General features: G+C 41.3%; 1 protein-coding gene across 1 annotated transcript in view; it reads right to left on the reverse strand.

The window, feature by feature from the left end:
* Positions 1-7,154: 7,154 nt before the first annotated feature.
* The window catches only part of slc30a5 (solute carrier family 30 member 5), a 48,153-nt gene continuing 39,030 nt past the window's right edge, over positions 7,155-16,277 (reverse strand). The window contains exons 11-16 of the mRNA XM_038805598.1: positions 15,305-15,462; positions 14,518-14,647; positions 14,024-14,255; positions 12,279-12,505; positions 10,265-10,393; positions 7,155-8,954 (exon numbers count right to left, since the gene is read on the reverse strand). Coding sequence (XP_038661526.1) covers positions 8,784-8,954; positions 10,265-10,393; positions 12,279-12,505; positions 14,024-14,255; positions 14,518-14,647; positions 15,305-15,462 — 1,047 coding nt within the window. The 3' untranslated portion in view covers positions 7,155-8,783. The remainder of the gene's footprint in view (positions 8,955-10,264; positions 10,394-12,278; positions 12,506-14,023; positions 14,256-14,517; positions 14,648-15,304; positions 15,463-16,277) is intronic.

Below are 16,277 nucleotides of genomic sequence, written 5' to 3' on the forward strand. Positions count from 1 at the left end.
GCAGAGAGAACATACAAACTCCAACAGTAACCCAAGGCCACAATTGAACCCGGGGCCCTGGCATCCTATGAATTTATGAATTTGCTTAAATATGTTGCATGTTTATCTTTTATCAGTCCTGACAAAAGTTCACTAACTTGAAGTGTTAACTCTGTTTATCTCTCCACAGGTACTGGTGACCGTCTGAGTATTTCCAGAAGTTTCTGTTTTCATTACAGAAGGAAGTTGATGGGTGCACTGGAAAACCTGCACTCAATTCAAGGTGAATGGAGCTCAGCATCAACTTGGGGCAGAGCTTTGTGCAGAGTTTGGGAGTCCATCGCTCAGGTTACTAGAATTATTTGATTGGGCAGAAAGACACTGTTTTTTACCCAGTGACAGAAATCAGATCGAAATGGTCACAATAATTCACACGGATGGCCATAACAGGCCCACATCCTCCTTTTTAAAAAATGTTCTGCAGACATTCAAAGAGTTTCTCCATTTTTGCACTCACCTACTGGCCCCTGCAGCACCTTCTTCACCTGGTGGAGCTGCTGGTCATCCAGTGCTGCAGACCCTCACACTGGCTCTCCCATGTCACAGTTCCACCTGTTCCCTTTGTGGAGATGAAGTCTAATTTTTAACTGAGACTACTGTCCGTAATGTTGCTACAATGCAAAATGGGAGATATTCATAACAGGTCTAGCAATTCAAAACTATGCAGTCATGAAGCACTGTAGGCCAGCAGCAGCAGAATCTGTAACTCTATATGTAACCCTGACATATCCCTCACTCTACCATTGCCACCAGGCCAGGGGGTCAACTCTTGTTCAATGAAGAGTGCACAAGAGCATGCCAGGACCAGGCATACCTGAATATGAAGTGCCAATCTGGTGAAGCTGCAATAATGGACTACTTGCATGTCAAACAGCATAAGCAGCATGCAATTGACAGAACTAAACAATCCCACAACCAACCTACAAGATCTAAACTCTGCTGTTCTGCCACATCCAGTCATGATTGGTGGTGGAAAATTAAATGACTAACCAGAGGCTCCACAAATATTCCCATCTAGACAGGGGAGCCATGTACAAAAGACAAATCCAACCCAACAAATTACCACCCCATCAGTCTACTCTCAATCATCAGCAAAGTAATGGGAAGGGTGGTCGACAGTACTATCAAGTGGCACTTACTCAGCAATGACCTGCTCATTGACTCTCAGTTTGAGTTCTGCTGGGGCGACCCAGCTCCTGACCTCATTACGCCTTTGGTCCAAACTTAGAACAAAAAAAAGAGTTGAACTGAAGAGATGTGGTGAGTGTGACTGCCCTCGATATCAAAACAGTATTGGAATGTGAATGGTAATAATGAAGCAGTCCATGTCCATATGCAGCAAGCCTTGGATCAACTCCGGCTTAGACTGATAAAAGTGGCAAGTAACAGTCACATCACACAGATGCCACGTAATGACCATCGTCCCTTGACATCACTGAATCCCACACTACTGTATTAACATCCTGGGGGTTACCAATGACCAGAAACAGAACTGGGCCAGTTATATAAATAGTGTGGCTGCAAGAGCAGGTCAAAAGCTGGGAATTCTGCAGTGAATAACTCACCTTCTGATTCCCCAAAGCCTGACCACCATCTCGTCAGGAATGTGATGGAATACTCTCACTTGCCTGGATGAGTGCAGCACCACCAACTCAAGAAGCCCGACACTATCCAGGGCAAACCGGTGCTCGACTGGCATCCCATTGAACGTTCAATCCCTCCACCACTGACACATAATGGTTGCAATGTCTACCATCCGCAGGAAGTCAGAAAGGTTCCTTTTGCAGACCCTGCCAAACCACACCCTCGTATCACCTAGAACAAGGACAGCAGACACATGGAAACACGACCACCTTCAAGATCCCCACCTATTCACATTGCATCCTGACTTGGAACTATATCGTTGTTCCTTCTCTGTGGCACTGTCAAAATCCTGGAACTCCCTTTCAGCAGGTGTTCACCTGAGGAAGGCGCAGTACTCTGAAAGCTAGTGTTTGAAACAAACCTGTTGGACTTTTAACTGAGCATTGTTGTGGGTATATCTGCAGCACATGGAGTACAGCGGCTCAAAGCAGCAGCTCACCACCATCTTTTCAAGGGCATTTAGAGACAGGCAATAAATGCCTATCTAGTCAGCCACGCCCATATCTCATGAACGAATACAAAAAAGGCTAATAGGATATCAGCTTACAGCTGGTCTCCGAACACACAACAGAAGAACAGAACCTGTAGTTGAAAGTACAGGTATGCTGTTTAGGGGTCAACGAGCCCCCAAAACTTTAAGATACAATATGGTGGCTACTGAAAGCAACTCGAGGGTTGAATCAATGTGAAAAGTGATGGAGATCCAGGAAGAATCAGAGACAGAGTTAAATAAGTTTGGAATGGCAATGTGATACCACGTGTGCATGTATCTTTATTTAATAGTAATAATTGCTTATTGTCACAAGTAGGCTTCAATGAAGTTACTGAGAAAAACCCCTAGTTGCCACATTCCGCACCTATTCGGAGAGGTCTGTACAGGAATTGAACCCACGCTCCTGGTCTTGTTCTGCATAACAAGCCAGCTGTTTAGCCCACTGTGTTAAATGGCCCTTGACAGCTTGAATTACATTAATTGATTTTGTTAAAGTGAAATATTGTCCTCGGTTAGATTTCTTGAGAAATGCATTGGTTTTAAAAAAACATTATTGGTCTCCAAGGGAATTGTAACAACAGCGAAGTATTAAACATATAAAAAAATCGGCATCAATTCATTGATCATCCTTATGGATTGAATGTAAACATAAATTTCGGGGGGGTTTAAACTAATTCAGCAGGGGGATGGGAACCTAAATTGTAGTCCCAGTGTACAGGATGTTGAGAATAGTGAGGTCAGGGATAGGGTTAAAAGTTCGAAAGAGGGCACCGGCAAGCAGGACGCTGGTTTGAAGTGTCAGGAGCATCCGGAATAAGGTGGGTGAGCTTGCAGCATGGGTTGGTACCTGGGATCTCGATGTTGTGGCGATTTCGGAGACATGGGTAGAGCAGGGACAGGAATGGTTGTTGCAGGTTCCAGGATTTAGATGTTTCTGTAAGAACAGAGAAGATGGTAAAGAGGGGGGGGGGGGGGGGGGGGGGTGTGGCATTGTTAATCAAGGAAAGTATTACGGCGGTAGAAAGGACGCTTGAGGACTTGTTTACTGAGGTAGTATGGGCCGAGGTTAGGAACAGTAGAGGAGAGGTCACCCTGTTGGGAGTTGTCTATAGACCTCCGAATAGTTCCAGAGATGTAGAGGAAAGGATTGCAAAGATGATTCTCGACAGGAGCGAGAGTAACAGGGTAGTTGTTATGGGGGACTTTAACTTTCCAAATATTGATTGGAAATACTATAGTTCGAGTACTATAGGTGGGTCAGTTTTTGTGCAGTGTGTGCAGGAGGGTTTTCTGACACAGTATGTAGACAGGCCAACAAGGGGCAAGGCCACATTGGATTTGGTACTGGGTAATGAACCCGGTCAGGTGTTAGATTTAGATGTAGGTGAGCACTTTGGTGATAGTGATCACAACTCGGTTATGTTTACTTTAGCAATGGGCAGGGATAGGTATATACCGCAAGGCAAGAATTATAGCTGGGGAAAGGCAATTATGATGCTATTCGGCAAGATTTAGGATGTATAGGATGGGGAAGGAAACTGCAGGGGATGGGTACAATCGAAATGTGGAGCTTTTTCAAGGAACAGCTACTGCGTGTCCTTGATAAGTATGTACCTGTCAGGCAGGGAGGATGTTGTCGAGCAAGGGAACCGTGGTTTACTAAGGAAGTTGAAGCACTTGTCAAGAGGAAGAAGAAGGCTTATGTTAGGATGAGACATGAAGGCTCAGTTAGGGCACTTGAGAGTTACAAGTTAGCCAGGAAAGACCTAAAGGGAGAGTTAAGAAGAGCGAGGCGAGGACACGAAAAGTCATTGGCGGATAGGATCAAGGAAAACCCTAAGGCTTTCTATAGGTATATCAGGAACAAAAGAATGACTAGAGTAAGATTAGGGCCAATCAAGGATAGTAGTGGAAAGTTGTGTGTGGAATCAGAGGAGATAGGGGAAGCGTTAAATGGATATTTTTCGTCAGTGTTTACACTGGAGAAAGACAATGTTGTCGAGGAGAACACTCAGGTTCAGTCGACCAGGCTAGATGGAATTGAGGTTCAAAAGGAGGAGGTGTTAGCAATTTTGGAAAATGTCAAAATAGATAAGTCCCCTGGGCCAGATGGGATTTATCCTAGGATTCTCTGGGAAGCCAGGGAGGAGATTGTAGAGCCTTTGTCCTTGATCTTTATGTCGTCTTTGTCGACAGGAATAGTGCCGGAAGACTGGAGGATAGCAAATGTTGTCCCCTTGTTCAAGAAGGGGAGTAGAGACAACCCTGGTAATTATAGACCTGTGAGCCTTACTTCGGTTGTGGGTAAAATGTTGGAAAAGGTTATAAGAGATAGGGTTTATAATCATCTTGAAAAGAACAAGTTGATTAGTGATAGTCAACACGGTTTTGTGAAGGGTAGGTCATGCCTGACAAACCTTATTGAGTTTTTTGAGAAGGTGACCAAACAGGTGGATCAGGGTAAAGCTGTTGATGTGGTGTATATGGATTTCAGTAAGGCGTTTGATAAGGTTCCCCACGGTAGGCTATTGCAGAAAATAAGGAAGTATGGAATTGAAGGTGATTTAGCGGTTTGGATCAGTAATTGGCTAGCTGAAAGAAGACAAAGGGTGGTGGTTGATGGCAAATGTTCATCCTGGAGTTCAGTTACTAGTGGTGTACCGCAAGGATCTGTTTTGGGGCCACTGCCTTTTGTCATTTTTATAAATGACCTTAAAGAGGGTGTAGAAGGATGGGTTAGTAAATTTGCAGATGACACGAAGGTCGGTGGAGTTGTCGATAGTGCTGAAGGATGTTATAGGATACAGAGGGACATAGATAAGCTGCAGAGCTGGGCTGAGAGGTGGCAGATGGAGTTTAATGCGGAAAAGTGTGAGGTGGTTCACTTTGGAAGGAGTAACAGGAATGCAGAGTACTGGGCTAATGGCAAGATTCTTGGTAGTGTAGATGAACAGAGAGATCTCGGCATCCAGGTACATAAATCCCTGAAAGTTGCCACCCAGGTTAATAGGGCTGTTAAGAAGGCATATGGTGTGCTAGCCTTTATAAGCAGGGGGATTGAGTTTCGGAACCACAAGGTCATGCTGCAGCTGTACATAACTCTGGTGCGGCCGCACCTGGAGTACTGCGTGCAGTTCTGGTCACCACATTATAGGAAGGATGTGGAAGCTTTGGAAAGGGTTCAGAGGAGATTTACTAGGATGTTGCCTGGTATGGAGGGAAGGTCTTACGAGGAAAGGCTCAGGGACTTGAGGTTGTTTTCGTTAGAGAGGAGAAGGCTGAGAGGTGACTTAATAGAGACATATAAGATAGTCAGAGGGTTAGATAGGGTGGACAGTGAGAGTCTTTTTCCTCGGATGGTGATGACCAACACGAGGGGACATAGCTTTAAATTGAGGGGTGATAGATATAGGACAGATATCAGAGGCAGTTTCTTTCCTCAGAGAGTAGTAGGGGTGTGGAACGCCCTGCCTGCAACAGTAGTAGACTCGCCAACTTTAAGGGCATTTAAGTGGTCACTGGATAGACATATGGATGAAAATGGAATAGTGTAGGTCAGATAGGCAGATAGGCTTCAGATGGTTTCACAGGTCGGCGCAACATCGAGGGCCGAAGGGCCCGTACTGCGCTGTAGTGTTCTATGTTCTAAATGTCATGTCCAAGCCATGTGCTAATTACTGGTTACAAGAGTGGTAGAAACTGGCATCAAACCACTGGGCAGTAGGTGATGTAACCATGAAATCCGATTCTACCCTCAAGTGAAATTCACACAAAGGAAATACCAGAAGGAACTGCTGGGTGGCAATTAGAAGTTGAATTGAGGGACAGCATATGGCGCAGTGGTTAGCACTGGGACTGCTGCGCTGAGGACCTGGGTTCAAATCCCGGCCCTGGGTCACTGTCCGTGAGGAGTTTGCACATTCTCCCCATGTCTGCGTGGGTTTCACCCCCACAGCCCAAAGATGTGCAGTTTAGGTGGATCGGCCACTCGAAATTGCCCCTTAATTGGAAAAAAAAATTGGGTACACTAAATTTATAAAGAGAAAAAAGAAGTTGAATTGAAACCATTTTTACCCTCCCTTCCCCAAAATTTTCATGGCCAATTAAAACAACCATGTTCTGACATCTCACGCAATATCTGAGGATCAAAATCTGGTATTGCTGTAGTTTTGTTATTCACTGCTACAGTTTTATATGGATAACTGCCCTTGGCCTTTTAAGATTCCAGTAAATATGGGGGGTGGTGCAGACTGAAGTTGGTGGCAACATCATAGGACTAGTAATCTGGAGGCCCAGCCTAATGCGCTGGGACAGGGGTTCACAACAGCTGGTGGAATTTGAATTCAATTCATAAAGGGTGGAATTTGAATTCAATTCATAAAGTCTGGAATTAAAAGCTTGTCTACAATGGTGAATAGGCTTGGAGGATCCAAAATAAACAGCAATTACTTTACAGAAAGGGGATGGGAAATAAAATGTCATATACTCTATAAATATTATCTTCTTTGGGCTTTGGTTAGCACTACTGTTTCAGGGTGCCGAGGAACCGGGTTAGGTCCCGGCCCGTGTGGAGTTTGCGCATTCTCCCCACAACCCAAAGATGCGCAGGGTAGGTGGATTGGCCACACTAAATTGACCCTTAATTGGAAAAAAATTAACTGGGTACTCTTTAAAAAAAAAATTACCTTTTTTAAAAAATTATTTAAATTCCCGCCCCCCAATTCAGAGTGCACACATGGTTATTCCTTTCTAGATTTTTCTTTTTGCACCACCTACAGGTCTCCTAATGCAAAGGGAAAATACTAAGTAGTGTCGTTTTGGATTTCTAATTCTCAACAGATATTGATAAAGACTGTTTCAGAATATCGAAGATTGTCAGTTATAGGCATGCTGTAGAGATGCAAATCATGGCTGTGATTTTGGAGTCTGTACAACATTACCCTGTATCAAAAGAAATAATGAGAATTCTGATGCTATGATGGTTCAATTCCTTTTCTAGTTTTATTGCAATCCAGGTACATCTCCTACCTTTCCTTTTGCATGAACACGATGCACACATGTCAGAGCTTATTGGAGCTAAGTGGGGGAAATGCCTTTCTACCCAAAGAGTGATGAGAATGTGGAACTTGCTACCACAGTGAATGATTGAGGTGAATTATATAGGCATATTTAAGAGGAAGCTAGATAAGCATGAGGAAAGGGAACAGAGGGTTGTGTGCCAGATAAGGAACGATGGGAGAACGCTTGGGAGTGGAGCATCAGTGCTGGAATGGAATGGTTGAGCCACATGGCCTGGTTCTGTGCTGTATATTCTATGTAACTGGCTAAGAAATAACATCAAGTAAATCAAATGTTTCCTGGAACCCAATGTTACAGTTTTCTGCATTGGTGTCCCATTCGGGACGTCAAAATTGGGGAAAACCGAATAGTTGGAAGGGAGCTGTTAATATAGAAGGTTCTTCTAGATTTTGAAACAAATTTAAAAGAAAGCCATTTTCAGTAGCAACTACAATGTGGCATAATGTCCTATCAAATGTTCACAAATAATTTATTAACTGACTGTTCCAAGTTTAAACTCTGATACAGCATCTCCAAAAACCTTTGGTATGAAGAAAATCTTTCTCCATGGTTATCCTTGTAACTAGAGTACTGAAAGTCTAGGCTCTTAAATAGGACACCCAAGTCAAATTTCGGTTTATGCAGGGAGTTAATTCTGCCAACTTTGGCTAGATCATCTGGAAAAAAATAAGGGAAATAGGAAACTTAGCGCAAGAGCCATCACTTGCTCGATTACCAAAGTATAACGTTAGCAGGTTCCCCAAGAAGTGATGCTGAGCATGATTAACCCACTCATTTAATGCTGGCTTAGATTGGTTACTGAGCTCTGTAGGGTGGTTAGGTGCATTTTCTTTTACTTTTGATTTTCTAAACACCGTTATAGAATTTTCAACACTTATTAAATAAGATAGAAAAAATCCATAGGATTTGGATATGAACTACAGAAGCAAAATATCACAGAATTGTTACAGCGCAGAAGCAGACATTTCAGCCCATTGTGTCTGCAAAACATACATAAAAGGTAGACAAAGCCGGTAGCACCAGCTAATTGTTGGTCTATCACTAACAACCCACACAAAACAAGCTGGGCACAATTTAAAAATGAGCACAAGTCTCATTCAAATGGTTGGAATTTCTATACATTTTGAAACTTCTATTTCTAAAGCCATTTTGAGTTTCCACGCAAACGTTCCATCACATACCAAAACTGTACATAAAGAAAATTATTAACCTAATACTTATAGCTCAAATATAAACATGTCAACATCCTGTGGGTCCATTTAATAGAAATTCAGAATATACATTTTACACAATATATTTAATGCTGAATTTAACTGCTATTGACAGTTCAGATTTCTTAGTCAAATATCTGGTCACTAATCCATAGCAGGAAACAAAAAAAAGTAAGAAAACTGTTTCAAATCAAATATATAATATGTGAAATTCTGCAGTTTTTCTTAAAATAAATATACTTTATATAAAAATCTTGGTACATTGAAGTGTTTTCGCTCCCTTTCTGTAGTTTCCTGGCAGATGTGTCTTGATTTGGTCACATGATATAAGTACCATCTTTTAAAAATTTCACAGATTCCATTTGCTGTGTTATAGTGAGGATGTCCTGGAAACCTGTACTTAGACCCGACATATGCTGGAAGTAAGACTCCTTCTCCACCTGAACGGACAAGTTGTTTACACCAACATCTTTTAATGCAGCGGTCACCTGATTGGAACACAAACAAACAAATGATACGATCCACAAATGCAGATTATAGTTTTTCATCAAGGTTCTTGCTATACTGTTGGTATTTACTGCAAAAAAAAACTCAAAATGAACATTTATATTTTAGGCCACTACTATTATCCAGGAAAAGTGAAGGGATGTTACATATTTATTCTCAGGATATGGGTGATTATGAAGGTGGCAATGGACCTACACGTCTGAAGATAAGGTTTGGAAGGGTGGGGGAAAGAGAGAGAGAGAGAGAGAGAGAGAGAGAGAGAGAGAGAGAGAAAAGGAGGGTGATGGAAAGGTAAGGGGAAAAAGTGGGGTGCAAAATGGGAGGAGCAATGGAAAGGAGGGTGTTTGGCTGGGTGGGTGTGGGGGGAGGAGAGAGAGAGACACATTTGGTAAGGTTTGGCAGAAAGACAGTGGGATTGTACAGACCAAAGGAGGGAAAGAATAAAGAGGGGAAAGAGCAGAAAGAGATGTAGAAGACGATACAAAGGTGTTTTAAAGGAACTGCGCAAGATTATAGATTCAGTTGCTGGGAGGCTGGCATGTGTTGAAGCTGGTGCAGCTGAATGTGTCCTGGAAGAAATGCTTATTTGTTGGTAGTAATACTGGTTATACTTGGGGATGTGGATTCTGTCTGACAGTTGCTTAAAGGGACAAGTTACCCCTTGTCATGAGGTATAATTAACCTGGTGATGCTCGTCTTGTAGAAGTTTAGAATGCATTCACTTGGGACAGGTTGTCCTTTGTTTGATTGCCTTTTGAGTCTTATTCAACCAATGATTTGATTCCAAGAGAGCCTGCTGCACATCTTCCCAACTCAGTTGGAGCATAATTACTTTTCCCTCTCCAAAACTTCACTTGGAACTGTAACAGCTTCAATGTGTCATTGTATTCTGTAACTACCATGTAACAAAACTTCACAAGATGCTTTGTAAAAAGTGAATGATTTTTCAAAAGAATGCTTTATGTACTAAACAAGTGGAATCTAATACCCAAAAGAGTACTGGGGTTGTTAGCACACATTTGACAGTGTGGGACCAACCAGATGGGCTGCAGTTTAACTTTTTTTGGGGAAAAAAAAGTCCTCTACTTTCTCATGTCCCTATTCATTCTAGATATTAGCATAATATGGCACACATATAAGTTATTGGATATGTCATTAGATTGACAAGTTCATATTTATGTAATAGTAGGTCTGTAAAAGGAGCAGCAAACTTAAATAGTTAATATTAAACTTTATATTTAAAACATGAAAATTATAAACATGAATGTAGAAGGACAAATCAACACTATACCTGCTGTACAATTCGCTGTTCCACAACATCTGGCATGACTTGAACATGCAGTGTTCCTGCTATTACACTGGCCGAGTGGCGCCAGAAATGAGGATCTCGATAAGATAGAACACCCTCAATCTTCTGGACCTGAAATCATTTTGTAACCATTCAGAAAACAATTTCACTTATTTCTTTTAAATAGATTCATACTTCATAAATGTCAAAACTTTTGAATATACTACAGAAATTGACACATAAGGTAGCCATTTGACCCATCTTATCTGCAGATTCTCCACTAGAACAATTTCAAACTCATTACGTTTCCTTTCTTTTCCCAAAGCCTTGCATCTATTTCAAATATTTATCAACATTTTTCTTAATGTTGCACTGCATTTTGCCTCAATTACTCTCTGGAAAAAGATTCATGTTCCAACAACTTCTACACTTTATTGTCTATGTTCTTATCTTTTATTGCATGCTTCATGTTTTGTTAAATACTACTTTTGCACCATCAAGAAATTTTCATAACAGCTGTTTGCATTGACATTGCTCCTTTATTGTAGTAAAAGTCAAAGCAGTGCATTGCACTAAAGAAAATGAACGTTTACTGTTATTATTATAAAATTAGAAATGCTTTAATATAAGTTTTTTTTTAAAAAATGAACCTTGAACCAAAGATCATGTTATGAGAGGTAATAATAATCTTTTATTGTCACAAGTAGGCTTACATTAACACTGCAATGAAGTTACTGTGAAAATCCCTCCGGCGCCTGTTTGGGTACACAGAGGGAGAATTCAGAATGTCCAATTCACCTAACAAGGACGTCTTTCGGAACTTGAGGGAGTAAGCCTGAGCACCCAGAGGAAACCCACACAAACACAGGGAGAACATGCAGACTCAAAGACCAAAGAAAAGTACAGCACAGGAACAGGCCCTTCGGCCCTCCAAGCCCGTGCCGACCATGAACTCCACACAGACAGTGACCCAAGCTGGGAATCGAACCCTTGTGCTGTGAGGCAGCAGTGCTAACCACTGTGCTACCAATGAAGGCAGGTTAACAAAGCTATCTGTTCTTCTTTCCTGGGGTGTGGGTGTCATTGGCAGGACGAGCATTTGTTCCCCATCCCTAAATGCCCTCGAACTGAGTGGCTTATTGGGTCATTTCAGAGGGCAATTCAGACTCAACCACATTTCTATGGACCTGGAGTCACATGTAGGCCAGACCAGGTAAGGATGGCAGATTTCCTTGCCTAAAGAATATTAGTGAACCAGATGGGTTTTTACAACAGATTGATGATAGTTCCTGGCTGAAACTCGGTTTTGAGTTCCAGATTTTTAATTAACTGAATTAGCTGCCATTTGAACCCATTTCATTGGAGCTTTTGCCTAGGCCTCTGGATTATTAGCCCAGTGATATCACCACTATCTCACCACAAATATTATACATTAATACCTATATTCTCGAAGAAAAATTATGGGTCCATTAGAGGTAACCATTATGATGTATTTAGAAGCACTTTGCGAAATGAGAATAATTACAAGCTAAAGTCAAAAATTAAACAGGAGAGTATTTCTTCGATATCAACTTATCGAGGACTATTGTCTAGTGCAATAAATACTGACTCAGTAAAAGCATTCAGAAGAAAATTAGACCAATTTTTGATTCAGTAGTGTACAGGAATTTGGGTTTAAAAATAAATAAATGGCCAGTTTAATTTCTGAACCAACACTTGGATGATTAAACAGCTTACAGCAGCCGAACAATTTCCTCCTGGTTTTGTACATTTAACTATGAAAATGTGAAACAATTACAAACAGTCCAATAACAAGACTACAGTTTCCTTTACAAAAATCTCTACATGCAGTAGAACACGGCTGTGTAATTTGGCAACACTATCTCATTATTACATGAAGTTATACTGAAGTACCCGGTAATCATTTTTCAATGTCAAAGTAACGTGTATGTTATTCAATGGAAAAAATATCAAAAGATTTCTGTAATTGGATGCTCGGATGTAAACAGATTCTGACCTTATTTAGGGCACTACTGAGTTGTTTCTCATGCTCTGGTGGGGTCCGTAGCAGTAGCAATTGACAAGCATCTTTCATAAGTGGGATGACACTCAGAAATATTAACACAGCGATAAAGAGAGAGCAAATAGGATCAGCAATCAGCCATCCGAATTGACGAATTAGAAGAGATGAGATGATCACTCCAATACTGCCTAGTGTATCTGCCAATACATGCAAAAATACTCCTGCAATAGAAAATGTACTTTTAGAAAGGACTGCACAGGAATGGAAAAGACCACTGAAGTCTACTTAGATGGCCCAATATCTGTCCCTCTATTAAAAGTTTGTTTTGTTATTTGATTGTTTTCAATTCTCTGATACAAATGGCCCCATTGCTGTTGATGGCAGACCGTTCCATATGCTGACCACTGGCTGTTCAAATCAAAACCATTTTTTTCACCCTTCCCCATCTAAGTTTATGATTATGTGCTTTTGTTATAGAATATCTGATCTGTTAAACACTTAGATGTTTAGTGTATACAGATTAAATCAAAAGGCTTGCATCTCTCATGACTTCAGGATGTTGCAAAGTATCTTTACAGCCAATGAAGCACTTTGAAATCTAGTCAATTTGCACACAGCAAAGTTGTCCATAAACAGCATTGTGATAAAAGACCAGATAAGCTGTTTTCGTGAAGCTGGTTGAACAATGAACATTGGCCAGAATACAGGGAGAACTCCCATACTCTTCTGTGAAGTAGTGTCATGGAATCTTATCTCCACCTGATAGGGCAGACGAGACCGCAGATTAATCTTTCATCCAAAGGATGGTGTCTTCAACAATGTAGCACTCCCTCAGTCCTACACAGGAGCGTCAGTCTAGATTTTGTGCTCAAGCCTCTGCAGTCTGACTTGAACCTGCAACCTTCTGACAGATCCACAGCTGATACCATAAAATTCAATGATCAGTGACATCATCAAGCAATCCTGAAATAATGGCATCCTATATGTTAAAAAAAAACTCTCATTGGATTAGCCTATAAGCGACTGAGAATTAGGGCACTCAGAAAACAGTCAATAATGTAAAGAGAGAAGGGAGCTAGAGAAAAGGAGATAAAGGGGGAAAAATAACTTGTAATGGTAGTAATGTCATCCTTAGATACAAGTCCAAAGCACTTCAAACACAATTAATTACTTGGGAAGCAGTCAATGCCTGTAGCCAAAAAAAGTGAATTCTTCAGCAGGGTGATAAAAAGCACACTTTTACATTCTGGTAACTTGTAGATTTTCTTTGAAGGGATAAACTCCCTCAAAGAGATTTAGAATTTTATACTGGACTCTTTTCCAATAGGTGGTAACTGTCTTCTCATTGCATGCAATCAGCCCTCCTCAAGAGGGAGTCTAGAGTCAGACTAACTGCCCATAAAAATAGCTAGATCTTTGTTACAGAAAAACTCAAAGCATGCTCTGCTGGACATAAAGGCAGTGGTAGAAATACACTACTATATGCACAGTGGAAAAAGTTGTAATGACTTGAAATTATCTTTACAGAATACAAAACTGAACCTATTGGACAACCGTATGTTTTTGTTTAAGCTGAAATACCAGATAACAGAAAAAATGGCATGGGGTGCGGCATGAAAGTGGGATCATGGCTGTGTGGTTCTCGGAGAGAAATACCAGCAAACGTGCTGTTTATGCCTAAATTACTTCTATTTGTATGGTTATCTTCAGCAGAAACTTCCATTGTACTAATGCTTTACCTCTCATATTAGCATTCATTCCACCTCCTGAAGATGCATGGGAGTGACCATGGTTGTGGCTGTGACTATGGCCGTGACCTCCATGTCCATGGTCGCTATGCGAATGCCCGTGTCCATGGCTGTGGCCATGCTCCTGTGAAGAACAGTTGCTTCGAGAACTGCCATGGGAATGTGCGTGGCTAAAGGCACAGATACCAATCAGGTTCACTATCAGACCCCCAATGGAGACTGGCTGTATAAGATTAAGAAAGATACAATGGAATAAACAGTTCATTGCAATATTATAATTAATACTGGTTTTAATCTACAATGAAAAACATCAACTTCTGGACTAATTCTGCTTTACACTGAAATTGATTACAAATGAAACACAACTTCAATTATTCAAGTAAAATTACAAAATTATTCATGTTTTTCTCAAGCTAGTTTATTCACTGAAACACCAATAATATAAACACAACACACACATCCAAGAACTAATAAGAAAAACTCACGGTTAACATTTCTGTGTCTATGTCTGGAGGATCAAAGACTCTGGCCACGGACTCAATGAAAACAAAAAATGCTATAACCATCAGGAAAAGTCCATTTATAAATCCAGACAGAATTTCAAGACGTCCATATCTGCAGAGAAGAGGGGAAAAGGTAAAATTTAATTTGAGAAATCACCAACATGATTAACACTTATTCTAATTACAATTATTCTGCACAGAAAGTAGCTTCATTACATATCTCAACTCATAATACTCTTATTTTGAAATAGCAATAGCAATTTGAAACCAATTTTTAGAAAAGGTGCACAGCAAGGGAAGTATGCTTTGGCAAAACCTGGGGTGGGATTCACCCATTCCCCAGCTGCATGTTTCTTGGTGGCATGCATTTCTGCCCGCTGCTTGCCAATGGGATTTCCCATTGAAACCATCCGACGCCGCTGGGAAACCCACAGGTGGGGGCGTGTTCCTGGAAATCCCAACGGCTGGAGACTTCCGGCCCTTATTGCTGCACACTTATCAATAAATCGACATCTGGCCACGCATTTCTGCTATTTGTGGGAACCTGCCGCTTGTGAAATACAATGCCTCATTTATCCAACATACAACTAATAATTGCATCTCAAGAGTGCTCATTCCACATGGCATGTTTTCAGAAAGGAAGGTGTCCATTTGTTGCATTTGTGGGCACTGAGAATGTTTTTTTTCTTTTAACTTTGAAAACAGTACCACTCTTTTCTCCGATGGGCACATATGTAAATTGAGAAAATTCAATATTAGGAAAACTAACCCATAAGAGTAAATTCGAGTTGCCTTCCATCTGGTCATTAGGGCTGCAAAGAGGCCCAAGACTAGTGCTGAGCAGTCAAACAGCATGTGGAAACCATCAGAGATAAGGCCAAGGCTGTTGGTCCACACACCATAGAACAATTCCACAAATGTAAAGGCCTAAAACATAAAGAAAATGGCTACTCGATGCATTGGTTGTTCAGATCCAGCTCAACATTGGAAAGAATTACTCATTCTATGCATAGCAATCATTATTTTCATACAAATAAAAGAGCTATGACCGTACAGATGTGGAATAACAAATATACCAAGTAAATGATCAAAAAATACCACAAAAATATGCATAGGATGTACCAAGGTACAACTCCCGGAGGGTGGTCTCCTGAACATCCTCGCAAAGATATTTTAAAAAATAAATTCAAAGTACCCAATTCTTTTTTTTCCAATTAAGGGGCAAGTTAGCATGGCAAATCCACCTACCACGCACATCTTTTGGGTTGTGTGGGCGAGACCCACACAGACATGGGGACAATATGAAAACTGCACACGGACAGTGATCCGGAGCCAGGATCAAACCCAGGTCTTCGGCACCGTGAGGCAGCAGCGCTAACCACTGCGCCACCGTGCAGTCCTCATCATAGCAAAGATGGCTGGCTTTCAGTTCCAACATGCACTTCCTGCACACCTACATTGGCCTCAAGTGCTCCACCTAAAAAAGCTTTCCACCTGATTCCTCGAGATCTTTGACAAGGTGACAAAGGCAGTAGATGTGGGTAGTGCTGTATATTTGGACTTTCAGAAAGATACAGTGCCACATGGCAGTTTGGTTAGCAAATTAGAAATGTTTGGGGTTGATGGGTCCTTAGCAGCATGGTTTAGAAGTTGGCTCAGAGAAGGGCGCATGTGACGCAGTGGTTAGCACTGGGACTGCGGCGCTGAGGACCTGGGTTCGAATCCCGGCCCTGGGTCACTGT

This window comes from Scyliorhinus canicula, chromosome 8 (genome assembly GCF_902713615.1).
Source record: "Scyliorhinus canicula chromosome 8, sScyCan1.1, whole genome shotgun sequence".
NCBI classification, from domain to species: Eukaryota; Metazoa; Chordata; class Chondrichthyes; order Carcharhiniformes; family Scyliorhinidae; genus Scyliorhinus; species Scyliorhinus canicula.